The sequence below is a fragment of the Ips typographus genome, linkage group LG6, assembly GCF_016097725.1.
Source record: "Ips typographus isolate SLU linkage group LG6, UJ_Ityp_2.0, whole genome shotgun sequence".
In the NCBI taxonomy this organism is placed as follows: domain Eukaryota; kingdom Metazoa; phylum Arthropoda; class Insecta; order Coleoptera; family Curculionidae; genus Ips; species Ips typographus.
The window spans coordinates 453,579-474,047 of NC_138427.1; the positions used below are offsets into that span (position 1 = coordinate 453,579).

At 35.1% G+C, this 20,469-nt stretch overlaps 2 protein-coding genes across 2 annotated transcripts in view; both read left to right on the top strand.

Annotated features, from left to right (window-relative positions):
• The window catches only part of LOC145731064 (odorant receptor 67c-like), a 179,942-nt gene that overhangs the window by 132,735 nt on the left and 26,738 nt on the right, over window positions 1-20,469 (top strand). The window lies entirely within an intron of this gene.
• Window positions 4,940-11,516, top strand: LOC145731065 ((11Z)-hexadec-11-enoyl-CoA conjugase-like). Its single transcript, XM_081982650.1, has 7 exons — window positions 4,940-5,068; window positions 5,132-5,343; window positions 6,191-6,339; window positions 7,022-7,209; window positions 10,694-10,876; window positions 10,944-11,153; window positions 11,208-11,516. Exons 2-7 carry the CDS (start codon window positions 5,139-5,141, stop codon window positions 11,392-11,394), a joined length of 1,122 nt encoding a protein of 373 aa, XP_081838776.1. The 5' UTR covers window positions 4,940-5,068; window positions 5,132-5,138; the 3' UTR covers window positions 11,395-11,516.

The following is a 20,469-nucleotide window of genomic DNA, read 5'->3' on the forward strand; positions in this document are numbered from 1 at the left end:
TAATGTGTCCCGTACGTCCGCATCGATAACACTCCACTCTCGTGATCGGACGTGACCGTTCTAACTGTCTGGACTGACCATTTCCTAATGCTGCCATTTGTTGCACTAATTGGCCGAACATTGATTCAATTTTATTTATTGATGTAGCAACATGATCGGCTGGCGGTACTCCTTCCTCTTGAATAGGCTCTGGCTTTAAATCATTACACGCAGCTTCAATTTCCAGCGCTCGAATCAGTAATTCGCTGTTGTTGCTCCCTTTGAACATCTTCAGCCATTTCTTTACCTCCAGATCTCGAATCCCATCTACAAAATACTGTGCCACAAGTGCTTCTTGGATTTCATCCGGGACGGCTGGGTAAGCCAGATGCACAAGGCGACGAATTTCGGATTCAAACTCTTCTAGATTTTCACCAGTTTTCTGCTGTCTTGCCATTAATTGCGTTCGATACAGATTTGCATTTGCAGCGGCCTCAAATTGGAGTTGGTACGTTGCCCATGAAGTTTGACCGTCGTATGTGGGAGGCTTGATCTTGTTTCCGGTGATCACTGTAGAGCTGGCTCCTCTGCTGTCAAATTTCTGCTCTAAGTCGCGTAGCTTTATCTCAACATCATTCTGAATTTTATTAATGTCCTCCCGAACATCAATCTGAATTTTACTAATGTCGTCCCGAACATCATTAATGTCTTCCCGAACATCCTTTAATTTTTCCTCAACATCACACTCCATCTTTTTAAGACTATGGGTTACATACTCTTGGATTTCTGTTTTGGTCCCCGCTAGAACGTTCAATATTTCTTCGTTACGCTTTTCTTGCCGCTCTCTATCTTCTTCTTTGTCTTGTTGTCGAATTCTTTCTTCTTGTTGTCGAATCCTTTCTTGTTCTTCCTTGTTTTGTTTTCGCATCTTTTCTTGTTCTTCTTTGGCTTGTTTAAGCATAGCTTCAAGTTGGGCCTCCATGTTTGCACTTTGACGTCTTGTTATTGGCATAAAATAAATTTAACACACCACTGTTCCGAAAATCTCTAGTCCGGTTCTGAACACAAGTCTCTAACCCGAAGTTTAGTTCCAATTCACGTCGCACTAAAGTCTGATCCCACTTCTGACACCAATTGTTACGATTTTCCCGTGGGTTCACACAAAGTCAATTTAACTCAACGATTAATAAATTTATTACACTTCAAAAGACTCCGTACAATAATTAACACAGCTACTAAAAACACTACTACAATTCCACAATTATTCCGCTATTTAAACTTATCCGCGTTCCCAAATTCACTACTACCACACTCTAACTCTCTGTCGTCGACGACGCCGCTTCTTTTATATTCGCAAACCACGTTCTAGAATGACCGCGAAACGCTTCGCGGGTTGCCTCGAATCTTCCAGGTATGGCGCTTCCTTCTGTGGCCTACTTTAATACGCGCCCGGCCAGATATTGCGGCGCATCGGTTTCATCGAGTATCGAGCATAGTAGGCCCAAACCGTAACAATATTATAATTTCTTACTTGAGTCAGTTAAATGGATACAGTACTTGCCGTGCAGTTCGACCCTGTTAATTATATTGTTGGGTCTAAATAAATAAACAGTATACTTAAATAATCAATATAAATTGTACTGTACTTATATTTTCAATTATTAACTTGTATACCTATGCTCTGTAATGTATACTAAAAAAATAAATCGATAAAAGATATATTTCCGTGATTTGGTGGTAGCCCTTACTCTTTTGGTCCCACAATAGCCTTTTGTCAAACACCAAGAAAATAAGTTTTTCACTATCCATATTGAAAATATCTCTGGCCACTACTTTAAACAATCGTGCGATCGCAACAAGTGCAAATAAGACAAAACTGAAAAAGGACTTGTAATTGAAGTATTCGCTCCCGCTGCTGGACATTGAATTGATACATACTTTCCGTCGATGGCTCCAACAGCATGGGGAAAGTTCCACTTTTCTTAATTTTCTGACATCTGAAAATGATCTGATGAGATTTCCTATTATGTCCACAGCATCATAATTAAATATTTAAATTATGCACAGTTAAATAATTAGAATAAAAATTTGTAAAACCCACTGTATGCATGGGCAGGTGTACCTCTTCACGTGGGTGGCAAGTATTCTCGTTTATTTACTGATGTATTTTTTTATTTTTAGGTTGAGCTCATTGAGTAGAGAACGAAAATAGAAGTGAATCTGCTTCCCAAACTGCTCAAATCCTCGCTTCTCACCAATCAGAAATGGTACAATCGCCATCCAATCAAGCGAAACAATATTTTGCAAAGCCTAATGCAATGAAGCGCAAAAAAGTTCAGTCTCTCCGGTGAGGTGGTCGACATATTGCAACATTCTATAATGCGTGATTTGATGTGTATGGAGAGCATGTTGCGATGAAACTCAAATCGTACTCCAGGAGGTCACAAGCTTCACAACACTACGTCAACAACATTCTTTTCGAAGCTGACATGGGCCGCTATGAGGCACCTCCCGTCAGTTATCATCAAAATCAAACGATTTCGCCAACTTATTCAGCCCCTCCATCCCCTGCTAAGTTTTCGTCAACCGATTCATCTGGCTCACCTTCTCCAGCATTTGTCTCTCGTCCTAATAACCAGCATGTAGAACCTCAACTTCCTACCACTAACCATTCACATCAATTAAGCACTGAAGATGCAAATCCGCTCGTCGCCGTGATTGCCTCGGATCCAGAAACTTTCTTCTTTTTTTTCTGTTTAACATTCCCACGTTCAATTTATTCAATACTTCCATTCAACTATTCTCACATTATTACTACTTATTTTATTATTACTATTGCTACTTATTACAAATACTTTTTTCAAATATATATTTCCAAAAATAAAATATAACATTTGTTCTTACCTTAACTCATGTAGTGCTTCTACGATGACCCGGCAGACTTCAGGAACAAGTAAGGAAATTGTAGGTTTTGAAACCCTGAAGAGAAACATGAGGCTGCCATGCGAGTCACCAGATGCTAAAAATCGAAGGGTTATTCCTAACCGGACTGATGCTGAAGTTGACACTCGCGGCAGATGCTGTGATTTACATAAATACTGAACGAGTTAAATTTTAAAATGTTAATGTATTTTATTAAATTTTGCCCTATTATGGGTCAATTATGCAACGCATAGCAACGATTTAAACAATCTTTTATTCACTAGTAATTTAAAAAAAATTTAAGATTTTAAATCACTCTAAACAACTTTCGCTTATTAATTTGTCACTCACATCATTTAAAAGTAAAGCAGATAGGAAAACTTATTATTACAACGTTTAATTTGTACAGTTTTTTATATAATAGATACAATTTTTTTATTCCTTATATGTAACATAAAAATTGCAATCTTTCAAATTATTAAACTGCAGTTGAATTCCACCACCTAATGGAAAAACAATATCTTTTCCCAAATGGGTTTTTTTAAGGTTTTCTTTTTCCTCTAAATTTACTGCAGTTGATTCAATTGTTTGTGGCGATGTTGAACATAATAATTCAACTTTGCTGTTAGTATCTTTTCTTTCCCCAGTTTCACCTAGTATCTTATGGGAAATGTTAATTTTGTTGGCAATTGAGTCTTCCACGTAACCCTCTGCTGCCGTATTTGATCGCCAACCCCCATGACTCTTAAGTACTGACAAGTCGGCACCAGAGTCTGCTAATAGCGTCGCAGAAGAACATCGAAAGCTATGCCCCGTGTACTCTTCAGGATTTGACAATCCAAGGAATTTTGCTTCTTTTCCATCTTTTGTGGTATTTTTGAAAAAGTGTTAATGCCCACTGGTTGAATAGTACACTTCTGCTTTTCATATCGTAAGAATAGTCGCTTATGGGAAATGGTAGCAGATCTTAATTTTACATATTTACGGTAAACATCAATAGCATGTACCGAATTACTGCCGTCGACAACAAAAAAACTCGTTTTTTATATGTCTTTGAATCCGGAATTTGGACCACTAACACATTTTTCCTATCTTCTACATCGTCCACAGACATGTTTACCAATTCGGCAATCCGAGTTCCTCCTGCAACGCCCATGATTAGCACCACCTGCAATAGTTACAATCAAGATGGTAATTTAAAAAAACGTAACAATAATAAGTGTAACTATTTACCTTTAATAATAAATAGTTTTCATCCGGCGCACAATCCAGAAACTTTTCAAGATCTTCTCATGTAAAAATCTTAGATTTTTTAGGCCTGTATCCAACAGAATGTTGCTTTAGAAAAGCTGTTACTTGATGGAATCTTTAGATAGAAAAAAAGTCATGTAACTAATTTATTATTTTGAATTATGTTCCCCACAAACCAGCTTATATCGATATTTTCCTTTACTAAAAGCATTTTCTTGAGTTGAGTAGCCTATAAAGACGATGACTTTGTCTTTTTTGAACGCTCTAATGTGTAGGCCAGAATTATAGTTTCATTTTGCATCCTTTTTCGGTCTCCATTCAGAAAAGAACTGATATTCCTTTTCATAAATCCATCTTGATTTCCGGGGCACTAACTTAGGCCACTCGCTGCGCTCGTGGACCTAATTGTTCTTTTCGTGAATAAAAAAAGTTTCTAATAAAGACGTCAAAATTTAATAAAATATTGTATAAAACACGTGAATTAATCACGCCTGTTTATTCACTCGAAGAAAAAATGGTTCATAAGTCACAAGTCACTTGCTGTATAAATAACTACTGTTTCGTTGTATTGTATTTTATTTTTCGTAAAGCAAAAAAAATAACTATATCATTTATATTTTGACCTAAGTATGACCTAAAAATACTTATTGTCTTTATATTTATTATATAAATTAATAATGGATAACATTTCGATTGTTATTAAACGCAATTAAAAATTTTATGCAATTCAAATGCAATTGTTTGCAAATTTTGAAAAAAAAGTTTTTTTATCACATGTGTATGTGAAACATATAATAGAAATCACCGAGATTCAAGTCATTCTTTTTTGTCTGTTATGTGTAAAACTTGTAGTGTTACTGCTGATTTCAAAGTGATTTGGCACACTGGCTATATAATTCACTGCAACAAATAGTGGGTGAGCATTCTAACTAAAAATAGGTTCGAAAACATTTCATTTTATTCATTTTGTTTTTTGTAGACTGACAATGAAAAATATCGTAAAGAAAACTGAAGAAATTGTAACTGAGAAAGGATTCCACAAACCTAAAGTCGATCTAGGAACCGATTTTAGTTACAAACATGAAATTGTATGGCGAAACGTGGCAGTCTTTATAATACTACACTTAATTGGTTTTTACTCTTTGGTTTACATCTTCACTGGCAAAATATCATTGCCTTTAATCTTGTTTAGTAAGTTTTATAAAATATTACTATTCATTTTGTAGTTCTTCGTTAAAAAAGGAAGTTATTATTATAAAAAAATACATTCTTTACAAGAATGAAAAAGTACAATTTTGCAATAAATGATCGTCTAAATCACCTAAAACTTTTTGAGAAAAAACATAAATAACATATTCTATACGAGGTTTGTAAAGAAAGGGAGATATAAAGTTTTGCCTAGGGGAGCGTAGTACTCAATGTCAGTTTAATTGGTGGTTCATATGTTAGATATTGAGAGAAAAAAAATAATTCAGAAAACGCCCTAAGCAAACCTCAAGTAGGTACTGATTTTATTTGAACACTTGATTAATTGTGTAGTACACATTAGAACAAAACAATGTATATTTCAGACATTTCAATCAAGATCATATTAAATAAGACATAATTATCTTAAAAAAAACGGTCAATGTTAATTTAGCGCCAGCAAAAGTTTATCAAATAACTATACCTATACTGAAAGTCTAAAATAAAAAGAAGTCTCCTATTTGTTGTAAGAAATGGTTCTGTCAACACATGACAACAGCTTCAACAAGTAGTGTTGCCCATGTTGCGTGCAGTTTCGAAACTGGTTCTTACAGTACTCAATTCGCAATTTGGTCCATATGAAGAAGACGTAATAATTGTTGACTTCTCTGTTCTTTATTGACTATTTGTCAGTAACAATTTAAAAATTTTTGAGACAATATTTTTTATTAAAATATTTTGAGAAAATTAAAAAGAACCTTTCTGAACAAACCTCGTATTTATATGAATAAAACTTTTTATTTTGCTTGTCTGCTGTAACTATTAATACTGTTTACATTTTGTTCATATCTAGACTTAGTGTATATCATATTTGGTATATTTGGGGTAACTGGTGGAGCCCATCGACTGTGGACCCATAGAGCTTACCAAGCCAATCTACCTTTTCGCATACTATTGATGCTGGGACAAACATCTGCAGTTCAAAATCACATTTATGAATGGGTAAGAAGACGTAATAACTCATTTTTAATACTGTAAAAATTTTACCCCAAGTTTTAATCGGGAAAATAAACCGGAGGGTAGAACAAAAATAAAAAAACTTTTATACAGGGTGGTCCAAATTGATTGTAACATACTTAAAGGGTGGAAAGTACATAAAAAATAAACTCGAAAGTGTCATATAAACTATGGTCGAAAAGCGCCCCCTAGCAGAGCTGGCAAACCCTAAAATATGTATCCGAAAAAGCAGGTATTTTTATTTTAATTCCTAATCAATAAAAACAAATGAAATTTGGCAAATTTGTCACCATTTTGAAGTAACAATTTGGAAATTTTTTATTTTTTTTCAATATTCCGAACAGAAGCGAATTTTTTTATTTGCCAAACCAACATCAATCTCACATATACGGGATGCAAATTTAATAGAACTGTAATTTCGTGTTTTTTTTTTTAATATAAGACGTCGAAATTTAATAAAACATTGTATAAAACACGTGATTTAAACCTGTTTGTTTATTCATTCGAAGAACGGTCGTGGGCCTAATTGTTCTTTTCGTGAATAAAAAATGGTTTAAGTCACTTGTTGTATAAATAACTATTATTTGTACATACATACGCATGCGTTAATTAAATTCATATCCTACTTTTTACGTAAATCACAGTAATCTAACTTAGCTGATCTTAGTCAAGAGACCACAGAGGCCATCACAAGTACACAGACACTGATGCCGATCCTCACAACTCTCGAAGAGGGTTTTTCTTTTGTCACATGGGTTGGCTAATGACCAAAAAACACCCTGAAGTTATTGCAAAGGGAAAACGTATCGATTTGAGTGATTTAGAAGCGGATCCTGTAGTGATGTTTCAGAAAAAGTGAGTATAGAATATTTTATAATTCAGAAGAGTAGTTCACAATTCTCAAACTTCGACTTTTACTAAAATTGTGAAAAAAATAGGTGTTTATTATTTTGTTTCCAATTTTGTGGTAGATTTTTTTTTCTTTTTTTACCTATGACAACGAAAATTAATTACTATTACAGATTTTTTTAAAAATAATTGTTTTAGTGATAAATGTTATAAACGGATTTGTCAATAGACATAACTGTAAATACTGAAACAATGAAAATTCTTACATATTATATCCACAAAACGATAAAGTTTTGTGGATGTTAGATATGTACCAGTATATCCTCATACAGTGTGTCCAGAATAAGCAGGGCCACTATGAAAATCTTACCGGAGACGGTTAGAGATACACATTTGTTTAAATAGGAGAAACGTTGCGTAACCATGGCCTTAATAGAACGACATATAGAAAATTTCTAAACTTTCTTTGGTTTTTGAGACATTTTGAAAAAGTGACTTTTTTGACAGGAAAGTGTTTTTTTGGGTAAATTCCGCAAAAAAGTGAAGCAGAAAGGAACAAGGAAGGGAATTTACCCAAAAACCACTTTCCTGTCATTCATTACATTCGCGTTAAACTCTTTCCATGTTTTATATTTTATTTTATTTTGTGATGTTAATATTGAACTTAGACCACAACTAATAAAGCAGCAGCTTTTAAAGTTCTTTAAAGTAACATTATTAGTTTTTCATTCCGACGTTTCGTCTTTCGTAACCTAATTATTTTAAATGCTGTTACTTTTTTAATATCAGATTCTGCAAGCCCACCTTATTCCGAATCCAATGATGTATGTCACTTTATGGTTTAAATGCGTTTTCCTCTGTTTTTTGACCTTAATAAAGAAAGGTCCTAATACGGATCTGAAAATTATTATTATTTTTTTAATTATAAATTGCCTATGATAAAAAATGGTTATTTAGATGGTTATTTAAAGCTTGAAAATAAGACAAGAAAAAACATATTTTAAACCAAAAATAAAAAAAGTTAAATTACATGCATTATTGAAATCGGAATAAAAGGGGCTTTCGATTCTAACATAAAAAAAAACATCAGGACCATATTTAAAAAAAAAAGTTAATCCGCAAAGACAAAACGTGAAAAACTGATAATGCCACTTAAAACAACTTTAAAAGTTGCTGTGGAGAAGTTTCATTAGTTTTAATCTAGGGCCAATATTAACGTCACAAAAAAATGAAACGTAAAATCAAAAACTTACTTCTCTTTGCAAAATATCTCAAAAACAAAAAAAAAGTTGATTTTTCTAAATGTCATTTTATTAAGGCCATGATTATGCAACTTTTCTCCTATTAAACCAAATCTGTATGTCTCTCTAATCTTTTTCAAGATCCCCATACTGGCCCTCCTTATCCTGGACCCACTGTATAAAACAGACAGATATTTTCGAAAATCTCGGACGCAAATTAGAACAACATTTATACCAATGTGTCTTTGTTTCTAGTTGGGTCTTCTGTTTCACCAAACAAAAAAGGTTTCTTGGGAAAATAGAATTTTGCACTATTTATTGCACTATATTTTTTTTTACTAATATTATTTTTTTCTATGGTCAGACCGAAGACCCAACTCAAAATAAAGAAATAAGAAAAGGCGGTTTTACACTGAAGCAACCGTGGTCTGTTTTGTCGCATATGCGGCATGATCTCGAAAACTATTGGGAAAGAGACTAAAGGCGGTTTTACATTGAAGCAACTATGGCAACTTAATTGCTTACTACAAGCAACTATATTGCTGCTTTCGAACCTTTAAGTCGCATGGTACAAACGGATTTCGTTGCAGCACGGGACTAACCTAATTTCGAGAGTGGTCCGATAAATTCTTAGCCTACAACAGGAAAACAATTTTTTTTTAAAAGTGGCGGTTTGTTTCTCAACTTAATCTCCTTTTAGCTTGATACAGGTGATGATAAACCCTTCATTCGACGCAAATTTCAGCCCGGCTAGTGACTTTTTCAAGTTTGGAAACAAAACATATCGGTCATGAAGACGGCGGTTGTGTGAGCCGGTGCGATGTCATGGTGGAAAAGCACTTTTTTCCTCTCCAAAAGCCGCCGTTTTTTATGCAAATCGGTGTAATAATTCAGCCTGTGATCGTTTTGCCCTCCTCCAAGTAGTCGACGTGGATCACTCCTTGTGAATCCCAGAAAACGGTGGCCATCACCTTTCGATCTAATGAGACCTCTTCGCCTTTTTCGGAGCACGTTCGACCTCGTTGAAACTGATTAAACCAATTTTTGACGGTAGCCATCGAAGGAGAAGAATCACCGTACACAGCAACCAAGTGTTTTTTAATTCTGTGTGCAATTTTCCTTCCAAAAACAAGAATCGAATCACAGATCGATATTGTTCTTTTTCCATTTTTACAGAATCCGCGGACACGCCCACTTTCACATGAAATCAAAACAAAACTAACAGTCTGATTTGTCTAAAATTTTGATAGTAGCCGCCTAAGATTATGTAATACACGATAATACATTTCCCTTACGATAGTGGTGCCATCTGGTGGTGAGGCTAAGTACTTATCGGACCACCCTCGTACATACAGGCGACGGATTCATTCAAGTCAATTTGAATTATTGGCCTCAGTTGATAATCTTTTTTTGCCATCAACTTTTAAAAACAAAGAAAAAGACGTATAATAGTCTATTCTGTTTTTGGAGAAGATCCACTTTTCTATTTTCTGTAAATATGAAAGGTAGTTCATACCATTTTCACTTTGTCCTTAGTCTCTTTCCCAATAGTGTCCAATTTTTGAGATATATTTTCCCACACTTTTAATTATTTTTATTATCTTGAATGTATTGTGTATACTGTAATACAATTACTCTGTGTTATAGTTTGAAAGTAGCAATATATTTGCTTGTAGCAAGCAATTAGGTTGCCACAGTTGCTTCAATGTAAAACCGCCTTAACTCGTCTCAACAAACATATACAAGGTGGTAGTTTTAATTGTCAATAATTCACCATTCGATAGCCCCTCAAAACATAATTTGACATGCATTATGTCATTTTTGCAAAAAATGCTTTCTAAGAAAGATACAGTCCCCCAAATTTCAGTTTAAAAATGTTTTTTTTGTCATAACTGTCAGACCGCTGCAACAATTTTGATCAAATTTGGAACCAGCACTTATGAAATTAATACTCATTATGTGATATTAATGACGTTTTTTAAATTCCTTGTTTAATTTGGAAAAGAAAGTATTTCTTGTAAAATTCTGATTTGAAACTAACGAGATAATTGAGTTATGACGTTTCAACACCCAACAAAAAAAACTGATATTTGGGCGGGCAAAAATTGGATAGTTTGTTTTATAAATATTGAACTGCAACAGTGGTTCGTCCTTCGAAAAATATGTCCCCTTCAATAAAATAATTGTTTATTTGTTTTAGAATTTTTTAACTCATTTGAGAAGTTTTGAAATAAGCACTTTCTATTTAGGTATTACATTCCACTAGTACTTATTTTCAATCAACTAATACCAGTGGTAGTTCCATGGCATTTCTTTGGCGACGAATTATGGCCGGCGTACACTTTTTCAATGATGAGATATGTGATTATGCTGCATGGTACATGGACAGTGAACAGTTTTGCTCATCTGTGGGGCCCTAAACCTTATGACAAGTAAAATAGTTCCAGTTTTTTTTTTGTTTCTTTTACTTAAAAACCTCTAATATGTAATTTTTTTTAGGAATATCAATCCAACAGAAAGTCCGTTTGTAGAGAAATTACTGTTTGGTGAGGGATTTCATAATTACCATCACACATTTCCTTGGGACTACAAAGCTGCCGAATTGGGTGATTACCAGTATAATTTCACTACCGCTTTCATAGATTTTGCGTCTAAATTTGGCTGGACCACTGATTTGAAAAGTGCCTCAAAAGACCTGATTAGAAAAAGGTTATAAGTGCAAATTACCCAATATAAAAATTTCTGTTTTTCATTTTTCTATAGAGTTTTGAGAACAGGAGATGGGAGTTGGACAGATAAAATGAATGAAACCTCGCCTTTTAACGATCAAGAAATAAATAGTAACGAAAGGATAGAAGATACGATTAATAAAGAACTAGTTTGGGGCTGGGGGGACGAAGCCATGACAGAAAAGGAGAAAGCTTCTGTTAACAGAAGTGCTAGGGTCTGATTAAATTAAAGTCAAATGTCATATCCTAACATTATTATATAATTTACTATATTAGTTGCTCCGATAGTTATTAGAGATATTTGTTTTATTATGACAGTTAATAAACATTTAAGTTTACTAAATAGTATGTATGCAATTTACTAAGGAAAGAGTCTTAGTCCAGTACCCAATTGTTAATTTCTGCAACGCCACAACCGTCACATTTTCCAGATTATCATTCTATTACAGAATCCCAAGTGAATGGCTCTAATTTGTTATAATACTTAAAAGCTATAGCATCGAATTTTAAAGTTCGTCGTGGATTAGAGCATGCGATAATTGCAATTACACTATGGAAACGTACACGTCTATACAATGTGTCCTAAGCTATTTGCGTTCATCATTTGTTACGTATATATACAGGGTGTCCCATAAGTATTGGTAAATAATTTAATGGCGGGTTTTTGGGATCAAAATAATTCGATTTAGCACAACTTACCTCAGACCAATTGTCAACGAAAACAGATATACAGGGGGTCAAAGTAATTTTACGATATTTCGTTTCCCCGACCAATTCAACGATTCGGAATATTTTTATTTAAGATATTTCTCACTTCACTAATTTTAATGGAAAATAATGATATTGGTTTAATAAAAAGCAGTAAAAATAATTTCTAAACGCGTTTATTGATTTTGATGAAATTTAGGACCAAAAATAATAAAAATGGCGTGTGGTTCGTAAATAAAAGTTTGTCGTTTTGTTACCCCTGTATCAATTAATTAGCCAATAGCTGACTTTATTATGTAACTCTTTTGCCTCACGCAAAGTTTAGAAAAGTTAATTCAGGTGATTTTGTAGGATAGGTTTCATTTAGAAATTAGGAAGAACATAATTTTCAACCACCTTGTATAATTTAGAATCTATTTCTTCCCGTAATAATAGCTAGTTCGTCAGCCTTTATGTTGTGTAACCTTAATGTTTTCTTTCTACGAGACAAGAGAAGAACAATTTTGATACTGATGCGGTGTTTACATTAAAAAAAAAAACAATACAGGGTGTCCCACGACGAAAGACATCGATTGATATTGGAAAAAGTATAATCAGGAGAGCTTTGAAAATTAGGCAGGATACTGATGTGGGCATGCCCAATCTAACTAAAATATTTTCAAGATGGTTGCACTTCCGTTTATACCGGAGGTCGATCACAACTCTCTTATTTTAAATAGAACACCCTATGTATTATTACATATTTGGATTCCTCACAAAATTCTGACCAACTTATGTGTACAATGCCCTATGCCTATCTCTAGCCGTTTTCGAAATATTTGATGTTTTTCCAAAAAAGTGACAGTTGCAACGCTCAACATATTTTTGTACTCTGTCAAAACCGTATTTCATTTTGCAATGAAACTTTGGGTTATTGTAAATAAAGGATCGTTTTATTAAACTGAAGGTGCGTAATGAGTCATTTGTATACAGGGTCGTCAAAAAAAAATCATAAACTTGCCACCAAAAAAAATGAAAAATCTGAAGTTTTTTAAATAGAAACCGACATTTTTTATGACGGAATCATTTTGAGCATTAAAAATTACTATACGTTTCAATTTACTTGCCTATACCTAAATCCAACCCATTTCGTTTTATTTGAGAATAAACATTTTTTTATTATGCTGCACGGTTGGGATTATCTGGTGTTCTAGTTGGTCATGCTTTTGACACACGGTGATATTGGAGACTGCAGGGCATGTTAATAACACTAGTTTTGAGTGTTTGGACAACTGCAAATACGCCGTCGCGGTTACGTTATTCAAACCAAGATTACTTAAATCTGTTTATTATTTACGGAGAATGTGATATTGTGAGTAGAACATGTGAGGTATTTGCCGCTCGTTATCCAGAAAAACCAAAGCCATAACCAAAAGCTGTAAAGCAAATAATTGAAAATTTTAAGAATACGGGACAAAACCAATCCCTAACAATACAAATGTAGAAATTGCAATTTTGGGCTATTTTGTTGCAAATTCAACTTCGTCAATAAGACAATTTTCCGTAGAATCAGGCATATCCAAAAGTTCAATTCAGAGGATCCTGAAGAAACATAAATTTCACCATTTTTCATTTAAATTAGTGCAACACTTAAAAGAGGTTGAGCGGCAAATATCTCACATGTTCTACTCACAACTTTATCACATTCTCCGTAAATAATAAACAGATTTAAGTAATCTTGGTTTGAATAACGTAACCGCGACGGCATATTGGCAGTTGTCAAAACACTCAAGTCACTAGTGTTATTAACATGCTCTGTAGGTCTCCAATATGTCAAAAGCATGGCCAACTAGAGTACCAGCTAATCCCAACCATGCAGCCTAATAAAAAAATGTTTATTCTCAAATAAAACGAAATGGGAACTGATGAATGAAATGAAAACTTATAGTAATTTTTAATGCTCAAAATGATTCCGTCATAAAAAATGTGGGTTTCTATTTAAAAAACTTGAGATTTTTCATTTTTTTTAGTGGCAAGTTTATGATTTTTTTTGGACGACCCTGTATACAAATGAGTCATTACGCACCTTCAGTTTAATAAAACGATCCTTTATTTACAATAACCCAAAGTTTCATTGCAAAATGAAATACGGTTTTGACAAAGTACAAAAATATGTTGAGCGTTGCAACTGTCACTTTTTTGGAAAAACATCAAATATTTTGAAAACGGCTAGAGGATATAGGCATACGGCATTCTACACAAAAGTTGGTCAGAATTTTGTGAGGAATCCAAATATGTAATAATATATAGGATGTTCTATTTAAAATAAGAAAGTTGTGATCGACTTCCGGTATAAACGGAAGTGCAACCATGTTGAAAATATTTTAGTTAGATTGGGCATGCCCACATCGGTATCCTGCCTAATTTTCAAACCTCTCCTATTTATACTTTTTCCAATATCAATCGATGTCTTTCGTCGTGGGACACCCTGTATACCGCGTGGTCCAGTTTTAAATGTCAATAATTCACCAATCAATAGCCCATCAAAAAATAAGTTAACATACATGATGTCATTTCCAAAAAATTGGTTTCTTGTCATAACTGTCAGACCACTGGAGCAATTTTCATCAAATTTAGATCAAATACATATGCAATTAATACATATAAAAGATGGTTTTCATTTTTCTGCCTTATTCTCTACCTCACTGGATATTTTTCAAAAATTTCAGTTTTTTTGACAAATAAAGTATCTTATAAAAGTATGATTTCAAACTTCGTTTACGAAATAATTGAGTTATTACGTTCAAAGACCCAAAACCAACCCAACCCAACTTAAAAATTGTCTTATAAACGGTGAAAATTGACTCTAGAAGCTTTTTAGCCAGTCATTATAGTTTTCAGATAAGTTGAAAAACTTTAGTAGGGACTTGTAGCCATGCTACTTTATCTAGAATTTTTGACTACAAATTCATACATTTCAATCTTGAAAATTGACTTGGACACCAAAATGTGACTCTGAGACTGAAACAATGAAAAGTGACATCAAAAGCTTAAATTTTGCATTTGAATTAAGTTTTCATAATTTGAAAATACAATTCAATATTTTAGTCTTGAAAATAGTCTTAAATACAGGATATTAACATTAGATTCATGAAAATTGACTTGAAGACTAACTTTTCAATTTTTTTTAGTTTGCTTTTCATGTTCTTGGAACTGGACTATTTTTAGGGCTTTAAAACTGCTTTCACCTTGGAAAATCGAGTTTTAGGGTTATCTTCACCAAGTTTTTGACATACCAGACTTAAAAAACAATTTTTACATTTTCCATAGGCTTAAACATGCCATTTCACTCTTTGTCTGTATTAAATAGACTTCTAGACGCTCCACTGTGGTTTAAGACTGAAAAATCGGATTTTGAACTATTTTTTATATTAAAAGTTAAGTTTCAGACAGTTCACTGATGAAAGTAAACAATTTTGGCATTAAATGCTACAATATTAGTCTTGAACACTAATTTTTAGAAATAAGTTAGTTCGAAAATTCGGAGTGATACCATGATCAGTTTTACACTACCTATAGTCTAAAAAATTGAACTCCAGTAAACATTAGTCAAAAAATCCAGTTTTTTGATTATTTTCAGTGTACTTCCAAATTTGATTAAAATTGGTCCAACGTTCTGACTGAACTTTGGAGGTTTGTATCTTCCTTAGGAAGCGTTCTTCAGCAAAATGACATAATGCATGTCACCTTATTTTTTGATGTGCTATCGATTGGTGAATTATTGACATTTAAAACTGGACCACCCTGTATATAGCAAAATCTCGGAAAAGGTAAAAGATAGACATAGTTGTATTAACAAAACATGATTAGAAACAGGTTGCAATTCTGAATTTATAATAATCAACAAGGTGTTCCACTTACAATAAGAAAGTTGCTGCTACGTTTTAGTACAAACGAGCAGGTGGCAATGATAAAACTATTACAAAGCGTTATTCATTATCCAAACATGCAAATTTTTATAAACGTCTAACAACATGTTAGACGTTCGAACATCCTTGTTGTTGTTGAACACGTTGTATAAAGTCAGCAGACAAAGCGTTAAAAAGCTTTCATCTCAAAAAAATAAAAGTGCGTTTCCAGGCAGAGTTCAAAGTTTGGATGATAATTAGTAGATAATTTTCTTGAAGCTTATTTCAACAATATGGCTTCTTTAATATTCGCTTTCCTTATTACTATTAGGAAAATAAAACACTTTGTAACACCACTTCACCCTGCTTGGTCTGCTTTACTTCCCTTAACCACATCGAATAATCATTCCGACCAAGCAGTGTGTTTTCTCCGTTTATTTCGTGATTAAATCACATCACTATCACCAATCACATCAACATAATGCATTCCTTGGGTACTACTCAGTACAATCAATACATTACAGCTTCAATTGGCCCGTAGCTGGGATTTAACACCCTTGGACTACTTTCTTTAGGCGCATGGAAGAACAAAATTTATACAGATAATTTGACATTTGAAAGAAAACATTGATGCCCAAAACGCTCAAATAGAAGAGCAAACTATTGATCCTGAAGTGCTTCAAAGTTGGTGTTCCAGGATGGGTTACTCCGCCGAACCAACCAAGGTGGCCACTTAAATGGAATAATTTTCAATACTTAACCGGAGTAATTATTTTAACAACTGGATAAAAATAACTAAAAAACATATTTTTCTTCTTATTTCCATCGCTCAATTATAATTCAACATATAGATGGCCCACCCTTTACTTTAAACGTACGAGATGATACGCAAAAAGGTTAGTATAATAAAGTATTATTAAGTATTATTAAGTATAATAAAGGTTAGTATATTTCTTGGTGGTAAAAATATTTCATGATAATAAATGTTACCACAACCTTATAGCATTTTTGAAGAACCAAAAAGTGAAAAATGAGCCAAAAATGCTTTCACTATCGTTTTTTTCAGTTTTTACCTTTAGTACTGAAATATACATATCAGGGGTCCAGGATATAGGAGATTAACATGGAAAATCAGTTTTTATTTTTTTGTACCTGTACAGTTCATTTAACGAAAAAACGCTTTAGATAAAAGTTGTAGAACACATTTTCGGCTATCAACTAGGAATTTTTTCAATACCGTAGGTTTGACCATTAAGACGCAAAACGGATCAAAAATTCGGAAATTTAAAATTTTGCGCCAAGCGGTAGTTAAGGAAAATTTACCTCCGGTAGTGCTATCAATCTTTCAAAATCATAACAAAACGCCGTCCGTTATTCTCTAATCAAAACAAGTTCATTTAGCAATAATTTTGAGTTACTACCCACATAATGCTAAGAAAATAAAAATAAATCGTGATGAAGATACTTCATCAGTAGCCACAGACCAAAAATCTGGTACGTTGCATTTATAACCTCGTTCAATGTCTCTATCTAACTTATTTACTTTGTAGCTAAATTCTTTAAGAAAACACTGGTTTTGCTTGCAAATATTTAATGAGGACGACCGAATCACCTATCTCAAGCCTCTTCTTAACACTTCAAACGATTTAAAGTGATGAAAACAGTGGACAATGAAACCTGTAGATCTTTAAAGATAAGTTTGCTTTACTATACAGGGACAACCACCAAGAGGCCAAATACTTCCATCAAAACTGATGTGATTTAGCTTCAATGCGCTTAACTTCATAGACTATCATCAATGAGAGTCTTCATCAGCCTAAAATTAACTAAAAGTTGTAACTAAAACTTAATGTGTTTTAGTGTTGACTTAAATCTCATAATTTGAAGCAAGCGGTGGCAGAACATGCACTTTCTAGAGAACATGATATTCGTTTTGAAGAGGTGGATGTTTTGGATCGATCACAGCGTTACTATCCTAGATTAACTAGAGAAGCCATTGAGATCTTTAAGCACGAGAACATCATCAACAGAAAGGAAGAGATCACCTTGTTAGATCCGGAGTGGAAACTAACCTTGCGCCAGACTTGATTGAATTGGTCTCTATCTGTTGCTACTCGGAATAGTTGTCTGCGTACTCCCAGTCCGGTCCAGTTTCTAATATTTCGCAGCCACGATAGCTTTTTGCGACCTATCCATCTTCTGCCTTCAACCTTTCCCTGAATAATCAGGCGAGGGATGTGATATTTATCACCTCGCATTATATGCCCGAAATAACTGACCTTTCTTGTTTTTATGGTGTTCAGGAGCTCGATCCTTATTCAGCTGTACGAGTACTTCTTCATTACTGGTATGTGCAGTCCACGGGATCTTGAGGATTCTTCGATAGCACCACATTTCAAACGCTTCTATTTTATTCATGATGTCAACTTTAAGCGTCCATGTCTCACATCCGTACAAAAAAATGCTCCATACGTAACAGCGGAGTGTTCTTAACCGCGTCTGAACTGTGAGGTTTCTATTAGTGAGAGTTGGTTTCCATTTGGTGAATGCCCTACGTGCCATTTCAATCCTCGCTCTTACCTCTTCGTCGCACGTTATGTCATTGTTCAGCCAGCTAACCAGATATTTGAAATGTGATACCAGTTCAATATTGTGTCCGTTGATTGTAATCGGAATTGGTTCTATGTTTATTCTGCCCACAGTCATCCATTTCGTTTTCTTGATGTTTATATTAATACCCCATCTTCGCCCAGCCTCGTTCACTCTATCCAGCAACATTTGCAAGTCTTCCATGTTTTCTGCAATGATGGCAGTATCATCTGCGTACCTTACGTTCTTTACAATTTCGTCACCTATCTTTACTCCCTCTGTCCTGCCATATAAAGCCTCGTAAAATATGTTTTCTGAATAAAGGTTGAACAACAGGTGTGATAAAACACATCCCTGTCTTACGGCGCTTTTTATTGGTATTTCATCTGTAACGCTGTCATTTAGCCTGACTACTGCTGTTTGACTATGATATACGTTTATCGAAAGGCGCATATCATGATAGTCTACGTTATATGATTTCAAACATTCGAAAAGTTTTGTGTGTTTGATTCGATCAAACGCTTTTTCGAAGTCAATAAAATATATATAGATATTTATTACTATTTATTACTTAGACTCAATTTAGACCTGACCCTGCACATATGACACGATTTTTTCAAACGCAGATATCGTAAAAACCGTTGCTCAAATCCACTCTTACTACTCTTACCCACTTATACCAATTTTAGGTAAAACACGTTAGAGAATAAGAATTTTTAGTTTACAGTTAAATTTTACACTATCATTAGGTTAACACAGATATGATTGGTTAAAGATGGTGAGGTTTTGTTTTTGGGTATCACTCCCAATCCTCTGACGCGTTCACTCCAGTATATCATAGATATTCACGAACTTTGAGAGGTATTATCGAATTGGACTGGAAATAGCACACACTTAAAAGTTCTATGGGCAAACAACCACACGTAAAATGAACTCTGATTCAGAAGCAAGCTGTGAAACCTATTTAAACATTCTAAATCCTCCCTAGGTACTTTTACACTCCATTACCAGCTTGGACCGCACCTCATCGGCCTCAATGGCCCTGATGGCAGCCTTACTGTCGGAGCAGATGACTGTTCTGTCCCCCCTCTTCGGGTCGGATAGGAGAACCCGCCCGCAGACAAGGATGGCATATACTTCAGCCTGAAAGACTGTAGTGTAACTACCGAGAGCGATACTCAGTGACAAGCGTCTGGAGCTGGCAAAAATGCCGGCCCCCGTGCGTCCTGCTGCCAACAATCCATCTGTGTACCAGACGTCGCTATTCCGGAGGAATTCCGGTCAGTAATCGGCCCCCCACTCTTCTCTAACAGAAACTATGACTTTGATGAGTGATGATCGTCTGGTCTGTGGCCCAGCCCCATATCCTGCCATGCCCAAATGAGCAGGCTTGTAGTTGGCCGCCCACGTGCAGCCTGTAAGCCTCCAGGGCCCTAGAAGGAGTGGTCCTCATTGCCCCTGTCACCGCCAGGCACGCCGCTCTTTGGACTTTGTCCAGTTGCGCGGTTGCTGAACTTTGCTCTACACAGGGCCACCACACTATGGCCCCGTAGGTAATTATGGGCCTGACTGCGGTGCAGTAGAGCCAGTAGAGCACCCTGGGATTTAGACCCCAGGTGCCACTAACAGCCCTCTTACAGGCCCATAGTATATTCATGGCCCTCTTGCCCCTGGAAGCAAGATGATCGCGCCATTATAGTTTGGTATCTAGGTATATACCTAGATATTTCACCGTGAGGTGGTATTTGAGATTCGTCCCTGACAGAAAAATCATGGGTTTTGTGTTGAATAGCAAGCTGGGCCTTCTTTGGATTGATACTCAGTTCTGCCAAACGGCACCATTCATCTACCATCCGCATTGCCCTTGCCATGGGGCCCTGCAGACAGTTTCTGGTGCCCCTGCACAGGATGCACCAGATCGTCGGCGTAGGCCTGCGTTGTTCAATTTCCACAGGAGGCCGTCCACCAAAAGGCTCCACAGCAGAAGAGAAAGAACTCCTCCCTGCGGGCAGCCCCGCGCAGCCACCACCGTGTACCGATCGCCGTTGAGAGCGGCACAGACTCGCCTCCGTGATAGCATGAATCGAATCCACTTACAGAGCTCCGAGTGTT